The sequence below is a fragment of the Salmo salar genome, chromosome 21, assembly GCF_965601325.2.
Source record: "Salmo salar chromosome 21, fSalSal1, whole genome shotgun sequence".
Lineage (NCBI taxonomy): Eukaryota > Metazoa > Chordata > Actinopteri > Salmoniformes > Salmonidae > Salmo > Salmo salar.
Genome location: NC_138311.1, coordinates 36,458,392 through 36,477,328, shown reverse-complemented (window position 1 = coordinate 36,477,328; position 18,937 = coordinate 36,458,392). Strand labels below are relative to the sequence as shown.

Genomic DNA, 18,937 nt, shown 5'->3' with positions numbered 1-18,937 from the left:
TTTCTCAATTTTGTCTAGCTATTTATTCTGGATTTCCTATTTTGCCTCTGGGTTGGAAGGACTTCCCTGGAAAAAGCTTTTATACTGAAGTGCTTGCCACTTCTGTAAAGTGAGTGTGAAAGAATCAGAACCTAAGTCTTGTTAATAGCAAGAGTTTTCTGTGGAGCGTAAGGTTAAAGGGGCAATCAGCAGTTGCTACACCCATTGTTTGTGACTTATAAATGAATTATGTGTACTCATTGATATGAATATAACTTGTAAATGCCTCATGAGCTTAGTTCAACTGTTGTTCCCCATCAGAACCCAACATATAAGCTTGGTTTACTCCAATGTTTGTAAATAAATAAAACGTAAAACAAACACTGTATAGCATCATAACATGGTTAAAAGTATAATTTTGATATCATGGATGGTCAGTGCTCTGTCTATGAATTTGAGAGTGATTAAACTTCTCTAGGCCCGCCCTTAGCTTTTTACCGAACCAGGGGTGATTCCTGCTTTAAAGGTTGTTAAACTGAATTCTGCAGTGTGGGGCGACTGAACGTAGTACGTACGAGGAACAGGAAGGAGGTTCTCTGCAAACACACAGGAGGGGATTTGTGTGCACACTTGCATGTAACCTGAGGAAACCCTGTATTACACCATACTACCAGCCCTGGGGCTGCAGGGAGAGAGCAGGAACCAATGACAAACCCACCACTCCACAAACACACATTACTGAGGTCAAGCCATTTTATAGCAGGATATTACCAGACATTCACCACTAACTAGAAGGCCTTAACTTGGCTTGGATCCTATTTCATATTATGTAACACAAACAGGATATTGATGTAATTGCATCAAACATGAATGTGTTGTATGTATTTTGTCTCCAGTGGCGTTTGGGCCTAGTCAGTGTGGCTATACATGAATGTGTTGTATGTATTTTGTCTCCAGTGGCGTTTGGGCCTAGTCAGTGTGGCTATACATGAATGTGTTGTATGTATTTTGTCTCCAGTGGGGTTTGGGCCTAGTCAGTGTGGCTATACATGAATGTGTTGTATGTATTTTGTCTCCAGTGGGGTTTGGGCCTAGTCAGTGTGGCTATACATGAATGTGTTGTATGTATTTTGTCTCCAGTGGGGTTTGGGCCTAGTCAGTGTGGCTATACATGAATGTGTTGTATTTTCTCCAGATGGGTTAGTTAGTATACATGTAGCTAAACTGTCTACGAAAATGCATGCACCCATAACTCTAAGTCTCTTTGGGTAAAAGTGTCTGCTAAATTGAATATATATTATACTAATATAAATTAATGTGTTATATGTTCTTCTGTGGGATTAGTATAGCCTGGTCCCAGATCTGTCTTTGATGTCATGCCAACTGCTAAAAGATCTGGGACCAGGCTAGGTTAGCATGCCGGTGGTGTTTCTTTCTGTCTACCACACCAGGAAGGCTGTCTGTCTTGGCCAGCAGACAGATACTATACCTGGGAGGATTTCTAATCTCTGTATGTCAGCTGTATTCATGCCACTGCCACAGAGATTAGGGGTGTTCGAACATTTAAACGTTAAAACGTTTAAACGAAATTGGGATTCTTAATAACGTGAAGTAAAATCCCACAAAATTAAGATTGCAGTGCAGTTATCACAAAACATTATTTTCTGTGTTATAGCCTAACTAGACAATAGGCTATAAAGGCCTGGGGAATGTTGTGTCATTTAAATAAATCCAGAGAGAAAGAGGCAAACTTTAGGCTACTTTGGTGAATTTGCGAAGAATGCAAGACAGATTACCAAGACATATGCACACCAAAAAATTTTCTGCCAACCCCCTCCTCTCTCTACATTGCGCTGGCTTGCCCGGGGCGTATTCATTACGCCAATTCTGTTCCAAAACGTTTCTTAAACGGAAGCAAACGGAATGACACGGGAAGGGATCTACCTGTATTTGTCCAATAGAAACTCTCGTTTTAGTTGCAAAATGTTCAGTTTTGCAACTGTTTGGACTAATGATTACAACCCTGCTCTTTCTCTTGGCTTATGATGCAAGTGTGTGTTCAGTCTTCAGTCTTTTGGGTGTAGAGTATCCTAGCCTATTCATTGATGATAGGCCCTGCTTTACTGAAGTTGCGAGACATTGCAAGCAAAGAAATCGAGGATTCAATTATTTTGTTGTCGACTCTCCACCACTATGTCATCATCGTTAACAGCTAGAAAAATGCCGAACTCCTGTATGGCAATACTTTGAGAAGTTAAATGAAAAGGAAAAGCAAACTTTGTGAGGTGAATTTGAGGTACGGTAATGGAAGTACTTGTGCAACGCTTAACAATCTGAAAGGCACTCACTGTGAGACCGAAACCGTTGAATTGTGAATTTCTGTGGAATAAAAAAAAAAACATTCGAACCGAAAACGGATTAAATAAAAAGCAGTTTATACGTTTAAAATAATTGTCCATTTTTCACATCCCTACCAGAGATTCTAGAGTAGTCTGTAATTCTGCCAGACGAGTTTAGGAGTAGTAGCCCTTGTAGTATGACTGACTGAATACGGTGTGGCTGCTGAGGTGTTGCTGGCTTGGCTTGGTGATTTTTTAAATATATTTTTAATTTTTTATTTCACCTTTATTTAACCAGGAACAAGTTCTCATTTACAACTGCAACCTGGCCAAGATAAAGCAAAGCAGTGCGACACAAACAACACAGAGTTACACATGGAATAAACAAACGTACAGTCAATAACACAAAAGAAAAAAGTCTATATACAATGTGTGCAAATGGCATGAGGAGGTAAGGCAATAAATCGGCCATAGTAGCAAATTAACACTGGAGTGATAGATGTGCAGATGATGATGTGCAAGTAGAAATACTGGTGTGCAAAAGAGCAAAAAAGTTAATAAAAACAATATGGGGATGAGGTAGGTAGATTGGATGGGCTATTTACAGATGATGTAAGCATCATTGCTCAGACAGCAGTAATGCTAATATGGTTTAGTAATAGTAGCTAGGGTTGAATAGCAGGAAACGGGTTACTGAGATTTCCTGCCCAAACCCACTCTCTTTTCCCAGAATCAATAACTGTGAGAGACCAGTAAGTTAGAATAAATTATTTTTATGAACAGGATTATGTGAAATGGAACTGTTAAGTTTCTAAATCTGGCTTCTCTATGGCTTTCTCTCAGCTATCTGCATGATCATCAATCATCAACGCTCAGGGTGGGGTCAGACAGTACATCTCGGTATGGAGTGCAGTTTACAAGGCATGTATCATCTCATCACGGTAACTTTTTTCTTGTGACAGGTATACATTTGCTGCAGATGAGCAGATACAACAGTAATATAAAAACTGAGTGCATGTCTAATTTACACATATCCATCTCGCTTTTGGGGTCACATTTTTTTTTGGAAAGATATTTTTTTAAATTGCTGATGCAAAGTTTTAAAACAGGCTATCACTCGAATATCGTTGCTTTAAATAATTGTGCACGTGAGCACTCTTTCATAGTATTTTTCTCTCTCTATTAATTCCATTCAAATTGCATCCAAAATAAATAATCCTGTTCAAGATTGAACAAAAATATAAACTGAACAAAAATATAAATGCAACTTGTAAAGTGTTGGTGCCATGTTTCATGAGCTGAAATAAAAGAGCCTTGAAATGTTCCATATGCGTAAAAAGCTTATTTCTCTCAGATTTTGTGCACAAATGTGTTTACATCCCTGTTAGTGAGCATTTCTACTTTGCCAAGATAATACATCCACCTGACTGTGTGGCATATCAAGAAGTTGATAAACGGCATGGTCATTACATAGGTGCACCTTGTGCTGGGGACAATAAAATGGCACTAAAATGTGCAGTTTTGTCACACAACACAATGCCACAGATGTCTCAAGCTTTGCGGGAGTGTGCAGTTGGCATGCTGACTGCAGGAATGTCCACCAGAGCTGTTACCAGATCATTTTATGTTGTTTTAGAGAATTTGGCAGTACAGTGGCTTGCGAAAGTATTTACCCCTCTTGGCATTTTTCTTATTTTGTTGCCTTATAACCTGGAATTAAAATAGATTTTGGGGGGGGGGGTTGTATCATTTCATTTACACAACATGCCTACCACTTTGAAGATGCAAAATATTTTTTCGTGTGAAACAAACAAGAAATAAGACAAAAAACAGAAAACTTGAGCGTGCATAAATGTTCACCCCCCCCCCCCCCCCAAAGTCAATACTTTGTAGTGCCACCTTTTGCAGCAATTACAGCTGCAGTCTCTTGGGATATGTCTCTTATAAGCTTGGCACATCTAGCCCATTCCTCAAGGCAAAACTGCTCAAGTCATACCGCAGATTCTCAACTGGATTGAGGTCTGGGCTTTGACTAGGCCATTCCAAGACATTTAAATGATTCCCCTTAAACCACTTGTGTTGCTTTAGCAGTATGCTTAGGGTCATTGTCCTGCTGGAAGGTGAACCTCCATCCCAGTCTCAAATCTCTGGAAGACTGAAACAGGTTTCCCTCAAGGATTTCCCTGGCCAAACCTTCCCCTAACCCGGATGACGCTGTGCCAATTGTGTGCCGCCCTATGGGACTCCCGATCACGGCCGGTTGTGATGCAACCCAGGATCAAACCAGGGTCTGTAGTAACGCCTCTAGCACTGAGATGCAGTGCCTTAGACCGCTCCGCCACTCGGGAGCAATTAATACTATCCATCTTAAAAAAGATTAGCCTACTGGAGCTTGTTTAATTTATTACCTAATTGCTACACTGTAAAACCATGAAACGTGGCACATTTAATAACCTAAACATCAGTGTTGAAAACTTACACATTAGGCATTTAGATTTGCCAATAGGTGTTCTCATCTTAAACACAGGTGTTTAGAATGCAAGATTAAACATGATAGTCAGCTTTTTCCAGTCAGTTTCCAACCAGGAGAACACCTATATCTCCTTAGTGTTCAGATTTTAAACATTTTTCCTATCATCCTGTTTAGAATGCATTTTAGTCATTGATGTGGTTTTCCATGCCTTTTAATCAGATCAGTGTTAGGAATGTCTGTGACCTTACCTACATTTCAGCACAACAGAACAGGACATTTGATTCAAGAAATCATTTCAGTCATGTGGTGTTGTTTCTCGATCGTGTTAATTTCCATGAACTCTCTGAGTGGAACGATCGGCTACATGACTCGGGCAGGGGAAGCAGTTTGAGTTTGAAGTGGAGGGAGTACAGGGCTTAGCATGTCTTGAGGAGGCTAAAAATAGATTTTGGCTTGGAAAAGTTGAATATTTTCAGAAGGTTTAGGGTAATTGGTGAAGGGAGGAGGATGGGTTTGAATCTATAAAATTCAAATCAAACTGTATTTGTCACATGTGCCGAGTACAACAGGTGTAGACCTTACTATGAAATGCTTACTTACAAGCCCTTAAGAGTTCAGAAAATATTTACCAAATAAATAAAAATAACACAATAAAATAACAATAACAAGGCTATATACAGTGAGTACCGGAAACCGAGTTAATGTGCAGGGGTACAGGTTAGTCAAGGTCATTTGTACATGTAGGTTGGGGCTAGCGATGATGGGGGAAAAGGTATGTTGAGGAAGATGTGTCAAGTTCAAACGGAGTGAGCTGGACGCCAGTTCGAGTTCTGGAGGTGAAATGGAAGGGGTAGAAGGTGTTGTGAGGAGCTCGAAGCCCGAGCCTTGCATTGATAGACATGGTTAGGATAAAGATACATTTGTTCCAGTGGGAGGGAGATTTTTGAAGAGGGTGGAACCAGGCCTTTTGGCTGATCCATGGGTGGCTTCAGGTTGGGTGAAAAAGATGGTGGGTGCTGTTGAGTCGGTGAAGGTAACCCGAAGTGGACTTGTGATGTTTGTTTGTATTACTTTAGCTCGGAGGGCACAGGTGCTCCGTGCGATGCAACTTGGGGAAAGCCCTGTATCTTGCTTTGCACCATTGAAGGGAGTGATTTCTGGGGTAGTGTTAAGTGTGGAGGTGGAGCAATTTAAGTTGAAGATTCCTGGTGTTTGTGACACCCACCATTCGTTGCGACGCAGATTCGGTGGGGAGCGTGGTGAAACAGAGGTGACACGGTCTGTTATTTTGAGCTTTGATTCAGAGTCTTTACCTGACAAGGTAATGTTATGATATATGAGTTATGCTGTTAGAGCTGTTGTGCCAAATACACTGCGGTGTTATAGGTGTCGTGTTTATGGGCATGTTGCAGCAGTGTGTAGGAAGGAGACTCCAAGATGTGGGAAGTGTGCAGGAGGACATGGGACAGAGGAATTTGTAGTTTTGGTGGGAAAAGTTGTGTGTGTCAACTGTAGTGGTGCCCATGTTACTGGGGATTGGAGATGTCTGGTGCGAGAGAGGCAGGTTGAGATGGCCAGGGTCAGAGTAGTGCAGAAGGTGTCGTATTCTGAGACAGTGAATAAAGTAGTGGAGGGTGGATGAAGGGTGAGGGATTCTGAGAGGATCCCTGTGAATAGTAGATCTGTGCCAGAACAAAGGGATAGGTCAATGAGTGATATACAGAGTGGACAAAACATTAAGAACAACTTCTCTTTCCATGATATAGACAGACCGGGTGAATCCAGGTGACATCTATGATCCCTTATTGATGTCACTTGCTAAATCCACTTCAATCAGTGTTGATGAAGGGGAGGAGGCAGGTTAACCTCTATGGGCAAGCGTCCCACCTACGTAACAGCCACTGGCAGCCTGTGGCGCGATTTTCAAAACCTTAAAAATCCTATTACTTCAATTTCTCAAACATATGACTATTTTACAGCTATTTAAAGACAAGACTCTCGTTAATCTAACCACACTGTCCGATTTCAAAAAGACTTTACAACGAAAGCAAAACATTAGATTATGTCAGCAGAGTACCAAGCCAGAAATAATCAGACACCCATTTTTCAAGCCAGCATATAATGTCACCAAAACCCAGAAGACAGCTAAATGCAGCACTCACCTTTGATGATCTTCATCAGATGACAACCCTAGGACATTATGTTATACAATACATGCATGTTTTGTTCAATCAAGTTCATATTTATATCAAAAACCAGCTTTTTACATTAGCATGTGACGTTCAGAACTAGCATACCCCCCGCAAACTTCCGGGGAATTCGCTAACATTTTACTAAATTACTCACGATAAACGTTCACAAAAAGTATAACAATTATTTTAAGAATTATAGATACAGACCTCCTCTATGCACTCGATATGTCCGATTTTAAAATAGCTTTTTGGTGAAAGCACATTTTGCAATATTCTAAGTACATAGCCCAGGCATCACGGGCTCGCTATTTAGACACCCGGCAAGTTTAGCACTCACCATAATCATATTTACTATTATAAAAGTTTGATTACCTTTTGTTGTCTTCGTCAGAATGCACACCCAGGACTGCTACTTCAATAACAAATGTTGGTTTGGTCCAAAATAATCCATCGTTATATCCGAATAGCGGCGTTTTGTTCGTGCGTTCCAGACACTATCCGAAATAGTAAAGAAGTGTCGCGCGCATGGCGCAATTCGTGACAATAAAATTCTAAATATTCCATTACCGTACTTCGAAGCATGTCAATCGCTGTTTAAAATAAATTTTTACGACATTTTTCTCGTAGAAAAGCGATAATATTCCGACAGGGAATCTCCTTTTCGGCAAACAGAGGAAAAAATCCCAAAGGCGGGGGCGGTCGGGTCACGCGCATAAGCCCAGTGTCCCTTGATCGGCCACTTGAGAAAGGCGATAATGTGTTTCAGCCTGGGGCTGGAATGACGACATTCTGTTTTTTCCCGGGCTCTGAGCGCCTATGGACGACGTGGGAAGTGTCACGTTAGAGCAGAGATCCTTAGTAAATGATAGAGATGGAAAAGAAGTTCAAGAAATGGTCAGACAGGCCACTTCCTGTAAAGGAATCTCTCAGATTTTGACTTGCCATTTGAGTTCTGTTATACTCACAGACACCATTCAAACAGTTTTAGAAAATTTAGGGTGTTTTCTATCCATATGTAATAAGTATATGCAAATTCTAGTTACTGGGTAGGAGTGGTAACCAGATTAAATCGGGTATGTTTTTTATCCAGCCGTGTCAATACTGCCCCCTAGCCCTAACAGGTTAACCTCTTACATCTAGACGTTCCGCTAGCGGAACACCTGCTCCAATATCCAATGATAGGCGTGGCGCGAATGACAAATTCCTCAAAAATCCCAAAATTTCAATTTTTCAAACATATGACTATTTTACACCATTTTAAAGACAAGACTCTCCTTTATCTAACCACACTGTCCGATTTCAAAAAGGCTTTACAGCGAAAGCAAAACATTAGATTATGTCAGCAGAGTACCCAGCCAGAAATAATCAGACACCCATTTTTCAAGCTAGCATATAATGTCACAAAAAACAAAACCACAGCTAAATGCAGCACTAACCTTTGATGATCTTCATCAGATGACACGCCTAGGACATTATGTTATACAATACATGCATGTTTTGTTCAATCAAGTTCATATTTATATCAAAAACCATCTTTTTACATTAGCATGTGACGTTCAGATCTAGCATTCCCACCGAACACTTCCAGTGAATTTACTAAATTACTCACGATAAACGTTCACAAAAAACATAACAATTATTTAAAGAATTATAGATACAGAACTCCTTTATGCAATCGAGGTGTCCGATTTTAAAATAGCTTTTCGGTGAAAGCACATTTTGCAATATTCTGAGTAGATAGCCCTCCATCACAGGCTAGCTATTTTGACACCCACCAAGTTTGACCCTCACCAAACTCAGATTTACTATAAGAAAAATTGGATTACCTTTGCTGTTCTTCGTCAGAATGCACTCCCAGGACTTCTACTTCAATAACAAATGTTGGTTTGGTTCAAAATAATCCATAGTTATATCCAAATAGCGGCGTTTTGTTTGTGCGTTCAAGACACTATCCAAGGGTGACAAAGGGTTACGCGCCCGACGCGTTTCGTGACAAAAAAATTCTAAATATTCCATTACCGTACTTCGAAGCATGTCAACCGCTGTTTAAAATCAATTTTTATGCTATTTTTCTCGTAAAAAAGCGATAATATTCCGACCGGGAGTCGTTGTTTTCGTTCAAAGACGAAAGAATAAAAACATGGTGTCGCCTCGTGCACGCACCTCCAGTCTCTGTTCTCTGATCGATCAAGTCTAAATGCGCTAGTGTTTTTCAGCCAGGGCCTGCAAAGACATCATTCAGCTTTTTGCCGCCTTCTGAGAGCCTATGGGAGCCGTAGGAAGTGTCACTTTACAGCAGAGATCCCCTGTTTTGGATAGAGATGATCAAGAAGACCAAGAAATGGTCAGCGAGGGCGCTTCCTGTTTGGAATCTTCTCAGGTTTTGGCCTGCCAAATGAGTTCTGTTATACTCACAGACACCATTCAAACAGTTTTAGAAATTTTGGAGTGTTTTCTATCCAAAGCTAATAATTATATGCATATTCTAGTTTCTGGGCAGGAGTAATAATCAGATTAAATCGGGTACGTTTTTTATCTGGCCGTGAAAATACTGCCCCCTATCCATAACAGGTTAATGAAGGATTGTTAAGCCTTGAGACAATTGAGACATGGATTGTGTATATGTACCGTTCAGAGTGAGAATGGGCAAGACAAAATATTTACAGTGGGGGAAAAAAGTATTTGATCCCCTGCTGATTTTGTACGTTTTCCCACTGACAAATAAATGATCAGTCTATAACTTTAATAGTAAGTTTATTTGAACAGTGAGAGACAGAATAACAACAAAATAATCCAGAAAACGCATGTCAAAAATGTTATAAAATGATTTGCATTTTAATGAGGGAAATAAGTATTTGACCCCTCTGCAAAACATGACTTAGAACTTGGTGGAAGAACCCTTGTTGGCAATCACAGAGGTTAGACGTTTCTTGTCCACCAGGTTTGCACACATCTCAGGAGGGATTTTGTCCCACTCCTCTTTGCAGATTTTCTCCAAGTCATTAAGGTTTCGAGGCTGACGTTTGGCAACTCGAACCTTCAGGTCCTTCCACAGATTTTCTATGGGATTAAGGTCTGGAGACTGGCTAGGCCACTCCAGGACCTTAATGTGCTTCTTCTTGAGCCACTCCGTTGTTGCCTTGGCCGTGTGTTTTGGGTTATTGTCATGCTGGAATATCCATCCACGACCCATTTTCAATGCCCTGGCTGAGGGAAGGAGGTTCTCACCCAAGATTTGACGGTACATGGCCCCGTCCATCGTCCCTTTGATGCGGTGAAGTTGTCCTGTCCCCTTAGCAGAAAATCACCCCCAAAGCATAATATTTCCACCTCCATGTTTGACGGTGGAGATGGTGTTCTTGGGGTCATAGGCAGCATTCCTCCTCATCCAAACACGGCGAGTTGAGTTGATGTCAAAGAGCTCCATTTTGGTCTCATCTGACCACAACACTTTCACCAGTTGTCCTCTGAGTCATTCAGATGTTCACTGGCAAACTTCAGACGGGAATGTATATGTATTCTTGAGCAGGGAGACCTTGCGGGCGCTGCAGGATTTCAGTCCTTCACGGCGTAGTTTGTTACCAATTGTTTTCTTGGTGACTATGGTCCCAGCTGCCTTGAGATCATTGACAAGATCCTCCCGTGTAGTTCTGGGCTGATTTCTCACCGTTCTCATGATCATTGCAACTCCACGAGGTGAGATCTTGCATGGAGCTCCAAGCCGAGGAATATTGACAGTTCTTTTGTGTTTCTTCCATTTGCGAATAATCGCACCAATTGTTGTCACCTTCTCACCAAGCTGCTTGGCGATGGTCTTGTCGCCCATTCCAGCCTTGTGTAGGTCTACAATCTTGTCCCTGACATCCTTGGAGAGCTCTTTGGTCTTGGCCATGGTGGAGAGTTTGGAATCTGATTGATTGATTGCTTCTGTGGACAGGTGTCCTTTTTACAGGTAACAAACTGAGATTAGGAGCACTCCCTTTAAGAGTGTGCTCCTAATCTCAGCTTGTTACCTGTATAAAAGACACCTGGGAGCCAGACATTTTTCTGATTGAGAGGGGGTCAAATAATTATTTCCCTCATTAAAATGGAAATCAATTTATAACATTTTTGACATGCGTTTTTCTGTATATTTTTGTTGTTATTCTGTCTCTCACTGTTCAAATAAACCTACCATTACAATTATAGACTGATCCTTTCTTTGTCAGTGGGCAAACATACAAAATCAGCAGGGGATCAAATACTTTCCCCCCCCCACTGTAAGTGCCTTTGAAAGTGGTATGGTAGTAGGTACCAGGCGCACTGGTTTGTTTCAACAACTGCAACAGTGCTGAATTTTTCACGCTCAACAGTGTCCTGTGTGTATCAAGAATGGTCCACCACCCAAAGGACATCCAGCCAACTTGACACAGCTGTGGGAAGCATTAGAGTCAACATGATTCTGAAATAGTAGATATTCTACCGTTCAAAGGTTTGGAGTCACTTACAAAGAAAAGCAAATTTTTGGTCCATTAAAATAACATCAAATTGATCAGAAATACAGTGTAGACCTGGTTAATGTTGTAAGATCCCCAACAGGTTAAAATAACATCAAATTGATCAGAAATACAGTGTAGACCTGGTTAATGTTGTAAATGACTATTGTAGCTGGAAACGGCAGATTTTTTATGGAATATCTACATAGGTGTACAGAGGCCCATTATCAGCAACCATCACTCCTGTGTTCCAATGGCACGTTGTGTTAGCTAATTCAAGTTTATCTTTTTAAAAGGCTAATTGATCATTAGAAAACCCTTTTGCAATTATGTTAGCACAGCTGAAAACTTTTGTTCTGATTAAAGAAGCCATAAAACTGGCCTTCTTTAGACTAGTTGAGTATCTGGAGCATCAGCATTTGTGGGTTCGATTACATGTTCAAAATGGCTACAAACAAAGACTTTCTTCTGAAACTCATCAGTCTATTCTTGTTCTGAGAAATGAAGACTATTCCATGCGAGAAATTGCCAAGAAACTGAAGATCTCGTACAACGCTGTGTACTACTCCCTTCACAGAACAGCGCAAACTGGTTCTAACCAGAATAGAAAGAGGAGTGGGAGGCCCCGGTGCACAACTGAGCAAGAGGACAAGTATATTAGAGTGTCTAGTTTGAGAAACAGACGCCTCACAAGTCCTCAACTGGCAGCTTCAATTAAATAGTACCCGCAAAACACCAGTCTCAACGTCAATAGTGAAGAGGCGACTCTGGGATGCTGGCCTGAACAGGTTGTAGGCTGTGGAACTCTGCACATAACATATCCTAGTTTCCTTGAGATATGTACATTAAGGGACAGGTTTACATAAGCCTGGTCCCAGATCTGTTTGTGCTGTATAGCCGACTCCTATGGTCATAGTTGGGTCACGCTTTATTTGGATAGTCCTGCTCTTCCATCTGTAGATGCTCTACAGATGGTCATACTATCAACAAACTCTCTGTTGATAAGCAACTGCTTGCTAAGGTTAGGGTTAGGGTAAGGTTTAGAATAAGGGTTAGAGTAAGGGTTAAGGTTAGGGTTAGAGCTAGGGTCTGGCTTAATAGATTGTTTAAATGTTACTGCTAGTCTGTAGATAGTCTGTAGAGCATCTTCAGATAGACTATCCAAATAAAGTGTTACCCAAAGTTAACTATAATACAGGGCAAACAGATCTAGTACCAGGCTAGATGTACCGTTATTCCTAAATTAAAGTTTCCTGTATAGTAACAGTGAGATCAGGTAACAAGGTGAGGGAGTGTCTCTCAGACAGCCAGGCTGGCAGCTTAAGGAAGGGCTTCTCATGCCTCTGCTGAAGGCTTGTCAGATTGATGTGTGGAGGGAAGAGATTGATTTGATCTGTCTCTACCACCAGATATCTCCAGTGAAGGACAGACGGCTATAGTTAAAGCATCATCACCTGTTTTGGCATTCTGTCCCTTTGTCATCTAGCTCAGAGTTCTTTGTCTAGACTCTAGATCTTATGGGTAAAACAAACTGTTTTCTTTTGCTCCAAAACCAGGATTAGAATAATGATCAGCCTGTATTTGATTTAACTTCTCTGACTGACATTTTATACAATATGGGACAAGACTAGTGATCATACATTTATACAGTCGTATTGATTTTATTTACACCCGTATTATTGACAGTGCTGTAATCAGGGTGTATTTTTATCAACTGTCCTATTGACAATGGGTCGAGTACTTTACTGAGAGACTGGTGAGTGTTGAGTGGCCTCTCTGTCTGTCTCTCTCTCTATCTCTCTCTCTCTCAAGGCTACTGACAGACGTGTGTGTGTGTGTGTGTGTGTGTGTGTGTGTGTGTGTGTGTGTGTGTGTGTGTGTGTGTGTGTGTGTGTGTGTGTGTGTGTGTGTGATGTCTTTTCATCACTTGGTAATAGAGCCGAGGGTGAATAGTGAGGACAGTGTAGATAAGTGTCTGTCTGCTCAAGGCAGCCTCCACCCCCTCATTCACCTGCTTGTCTGAGTACTACATTAACACATAGCTATCTCTCCTGTTAAGATATGCTTCTACAGCCTATTCAGGCAGAGCCCTGACTGTGACTCACCCCTGTGATAGCTTGTCCATTTACATCCATTTAAAATGGTCTGGAGGAGTGATGCTGGTCTCTAACTGAGGAACTGAGGTGTAATAGGTAGCAGCAGGGTACAAAAAGTAAAGTCATGAAATAAAGATAGGTACCCGCACATTATTGGATGTTTCCACAGTTTTATTGAGTACAATGTTTTGACCTGTATGTCTTTGTCAGGCTTAACAATAAAGGCAGAAAGGGTTTCACTTACTCTGGCTTGTCTTTGTGTATTTGCAGTGCGGGACCCAAGGGAGACAACATCTATGAGTGGAGATCCACCATCCTGGGACCACCAGGCTCTGTGTACGAGGGAGGGGTCTTCTTCCTAGATATCACCTTCTCATCCGACTACCCCTTCAAGCCACCAAAGGTACTGTACGCTTTATTCACTTGCTTTATAGGTTTAGAGGTGGTTGTTTAAACAGTTCAGTTACATGGGAGCCTCTGCTTGCGTCCCAAATGTCACCTTGTTCCCTATGTAGGGAATAGGGTGCCGTTTAGGACGCAGCCTCTGTCTGCAGTTAGTCCTCTATTGTTCTACATGGAGGTCAGGGCTGACAGGAGTTTGCTGAGGTCATCAGTTGAAACCTTGAGGCTGATAAACATGATGTCTTGTCTTGTCTTGTGTTTTTGACTAACCGTGGCGCTGCCCAGCCATCATCTCCTTGAGGCTACTACACAGCAGCAGTTACACTACAGCACTCTGCTCTAATGTCACATGACTGTGGAGACCAGGGGACCAAAATAACCCTGAGCCATTTAACACAATGCTGTTATTATTGAGAAAGAGAGGCAGCAGCAGCAGAGTCTCTGAGTGTGTCCCAAATGCCCCACTATTCCCTACATAGTGCACTACTTTTGACTCAGGCCCTTAGGGCTCTGGTAAAAAGTAGTGCACTGGTCAAAAGTAGTGCACTGGTCAAAAGTAGTGCACTACAGTGCCTTCAGAAAGTATACACACAATACCACATAATGTCAAAGTGGAATTATGTTTTTAGAAATGTTTACAAATGAATAAAAATGAAAAGTGGAAATGTATGGCAAGCAGGAGTAAAAATGTGCTTAACAAGTCCCATAATAAGTTGCATGGACTCACTCTCTGTGCAATAGTGTTTAACATGATTTATGAATGACTACCTCATCTCTGTCCTCCACACATACATCTGTAAGGTCCCTCAGTCAAGCAGTGAATTTCAAACACAGATTCAACCACAAAGGCAATGGGGGGAGGTTTTCCAATGCCTCGCAAAGAAGGGCACCTATTGGTAGGTGGGTAAAACATTGAAATATCCCTTTGAGCATGGTGAAGCTATTAATTACACTTTGGATGGTGTATCAATACACCTAGTCACTACAAAAATACAGGCGTCCTTCCTAACCGTAGAGGAAGGAAACCGCTCAGGGATTTCACCATGATGCCAATGGTGACTTTAATGGCTGTGATAGGAGAAAACTGAGGATGGATCAACAACATTGCAGTTACTCCACAATACTAACCTAAGTGACAGAGTGAAAAGAAGGAAAACATGCATCCTGTTTGCAACAAGGCACCAAAGTAATACTGCAAAAAATGTTCCAAAGCAATTTACTTTTTGTCCTGAATACAAAGTGTTATGTTTGGGGCAAATCCAATACATTACTGAATACCACTCTCCATATTGTTATTTTACCCACTATTTTAAATCTTTGCTCATCGCTGCAACTCCCCAACGGGCTCAGGGAGGCGACTATTTCACACCATTTTAAAGACAAGACTCTCCTTTATCTAACCACACTGTCCAATTTCAAAAAGGCTTTACAGCGAAAGCAAAACATTAGATTATGTCAGCAGAGTACCCAGCCAGAAATAATCTGACACCCATTTTTCAAGCTAGCATATAATGTCACAAAAACCCAGAAGACAGCTAAATGCAGCACTAACCTTTGATGATCTTCATCAGATGACACACCTAGGACATTATGTTATACAATACATGCATGTTTTGTTCAATCAAGTTCATATTTATATCAAAAAACAGCTTTTTACATTAGCATGTGACGTTCAGAACTAGCATACCCCCCCGCAAACTTCCGGTGAATTTACTAAATTACTCACGATAAACGTTCACAAAAAACATAACAATTATTTTAAGAATTATAGATACGGAACTACTTTATGCACTCGCTATGTCCGATTTTAAAATAGCTTTTCGGTGAAAGCATATTTTGCAATATTCTGAGTAGATAGCCCGGCATCACAGGGCTAGCTATTTAGACACCCACCAAGTTTAGCCCTCACCAAAGTCAGATTTACTATAAGAAAAATGATATTACCTTTGCTGTTCTTCGTCAGAATGCACTCCCAGGACTTCTACTTCAATAACAAATGTTGGTTTGGTTCAAAATAATCCATAGTTATGTTCAAATATCCTCTGTTTTGTTCGTGCGTTCAAGACACTATCCGAAGGGTAAATAAGGGTGATGCGCCCGACGCGTTTCGTGACAAAAAATGTCTAAATATTCCATTACCGTACTTTGAAGCATGTCAACCGCTGTTTAAAATCAATTTTTATGCCATTTTTCTCGTAAAAAAGCGATAATATTCCGACCGGGAAACCGTGTTTTAGTTCAAAGACAGAGAAAATAAAAACATGGGGTTACCTCGTGCACGCGCCTCAGTCTCATTGTCCTCTGATAGACCACTTACCAAAGGCGCTAATGTTTTTCAGCCAGGGGCTGCCTCGACATCATTCAGCTTTTTCCCGGGTTCTGAGAGCCTATGGGAGCCGTAGGAAGTGTCACGTTACAGCAAAGATCCTAAGTTTTCAATAAAGAGAGTCAAGAAGCCCAAGGAATGGTCAGAGAGGGCACTTCCTGTACAGAATCTTCTCTACAAAGTTTTTGCCTGCCATATGAGTTCTGTTATACTCACAGACACCATTCAAACAGTTTTAGAAACTTTAGGGTGTTTTCTATCCAAAGCCAATAATTATATGCATATTCTAGTTTCTGGGCAGTAGTAATAACCAGATTAAATCGGGTACGTTTTTTATCCGGCCGTGTAAATACTGCCCCCTAGCCCTAACAGGTTAAACTGACGGTCTGTCGTTCTTCATTTTGTTGTTTTGGTGTTCACTTTATTTAAAATAAATATTCAAGATGAGCATCCACATTCCTGCTGCGTTCTGGTCCTCTCTACCCGAAGACAGCCGTTACAAAGGCCAAATCTACACTGGAGTTGCTCACCACGAAGACAGTGAATGTTCCTGAGTGGCCGAGTTACAGTTTTGACTTAAATCTACTTGAAAATCTATGGCAAGACCTGAACATGGTTGTCTAGCAATGATCAACAACCAATTTGACAGAGCTTGAAGACATTTCAAAAGAATAATGGACAAATGTTGCACAATCCAGGTGTGGAAAGTTTAGAGACTTACCCAGAAAGACTCACAGCTATAATCCCTGCCAAATGTGCTTCTACAAAGGATTGACCCAGGGGTGTGAATACTTATGTAAATGAGACGTTTCTGTTTTTAATTTTCAATAAATGTGCAAAAATTTCAATAAACATGTTTTCACTTTGTCGTTAGGGGGTATTGTGTGTAAAAAATATATTTAATCCATTTTGAAATCAGGCTGTAACACAACAAAATGTGGAATAATTCAAGGGGTATGAATACTTTCTGAAGGCAGGGAGTAGGGTGCCTTTTGGGATGCAGCTTCTTGTCTGTTATAGGCACTGCAGGGCTCCTCTTTTTTAGAAGTGTATATACTCAGTAATAGGCTACAACAGACTACACTGCCTATTATGTTTCTGATAAAACTATACGGGAGGTGGATATAATCAGGATCATAATAGCTTTCTGCTAGTGGAGGGGAGCAATAGGGTTATTTCATAGAAAGCAATCCCATTTCACATAAAACTAACATAATCTATTTAGGAGAAATCACCCTCAGAACTAAAAGCTGTACCACTCTATACTCTATACTGGACTGAGGGGGTGTCATGATATGTTTGCTCTGTCTAACAGTTGTATTATTCAACACAAATCCCCTGTTTACAGTGATGGGATTAGCCTTTACAGTGGTTATGGTAATATGGTAATACCAGACTGAGTCTGGCTCGTCTGGTTTCTATTAACATGTCATAAAGATGGCATATACAGTTTGACTGGAGAGGGAGAGGGAGTCAGACCCCAGGGTAATTGGTAGCATGGAGGAGAACCTCACCACCTTTGAACAAGTCTGCTCTCTCTCTACTCTCTCTCTCCTCTCCTCTCTTTCTCTCTCTCTCGCTCTCTCTCTCTTTCTCTCTCTCTCTCGCTCTCTCTCTACTCTCTCTCTCCTCTCCTCTCTTTCTCTCTCTCTACTCTCTCTCTCCTCTCCTCTCTTTCTCTCTCTCTCGCTCTCTCTCTCTTTCTCTCTCTCTACTCTCTCTCTCCTCTCCTGTCTTTCTCTCTCTCTCGCTCTCTCTCTCTTTCTCTCTCTCTACTCTCTCTCTCCTCTCCTCTCTTTCTCTCTCTCTCGCTCTCTCTCTCTTTCTCTCTCTCTTATCTCGCTCTCCCTCTAATGTCAAAGCCATAAACAGCTAGTGGTATCATTAAGATCATTGGCTGTGCGTGGCCCTTATTGGTTTCCTCTGCAATAAGGGCTGCTCAGAGAGAGGAGGCCTCAATGGGATGGATGTTAAAAGACTTCCCTTATGTAAACACCACATGATTTCACATGCGGAATCATTTCCACATGTTTTGCACATGTGAAATCATGTGAAACCATGTATTTTTGGAACAATTCACATGTGGTGATGTGGATTTTCACATGTGAAACCATGTGTTTTTGGAACACTTCACATGATGATATTTCACATGTGGATTTTCACGTGATCGCATAACCTTTCACTTGTAGACTCAAGTTTTCACACAAGATTTCACAGGTGATGCCCTGCAAACAAAAATGTGTCTCCATGATACACACACAGTGTTTTCAACTTACATATTGGACACATTGTGTATGTTTATTTATATAGTAATTATTATTCAACATGTCTTTACCTGGGATTAGACCTCACAACCTCTTGGTTCACTGCATTCCAATCGTCCTGCTACGCCACCATGTCTGTGTCGTTAACTCATTTCACCTGTATTCCTAGACTTTGGAATTCAAAGTACATCTCAGATTTGCTAAACATACCTGATTCAGTGTATCTTTAGCAAATCTGAGATTCAGGTGTAACATTAAAGTAAAATAATATGCCCACCAACATTAGACAACGTCACAGAAAACCCTCCAATTGCTGAAATAAGTAAATGTAATCAATGATGAGAGAATAGTCAGAATAACTGATAACTAAAATAGCAGTGCAGATGTCACT

General features: G+C 41.0%; 1 protein-coding gene across 4 annotated transcripts in view; it reads left to right on the top strand.

Annotated features, from left to right (window-relative positions):
* ub2e3 (Ubiquitin-conjugating enzyme E2 E3) overlaps positions 1 to 18,937 on the top strand; it is a 61,090-nt gene that overhangs the window by 33,991 nt on the left and 8,162 nt on the right. For 2 of the 4 annotated variants that reach the window (XM_014165029.3, XM_014165028.3), the window contains exons 4-5: positions 3,162 to 3,239; positions 13,825 to 13,957. In XM_014165029.3, coding sequence (XP_014020504.1) covers positions 3,162 to 3,239; positions 13,825 to 13,957 — 211 coding nt within the window. The remainder of the gene's footprint in view (positions 1 to 3,161; positions 3,240 to 13,824; positions 13,958 to 18,937) is intronic. The other 2 variants (XM_045704326.1, NM_001140271.1) reach the window with 1 other exon arrangement.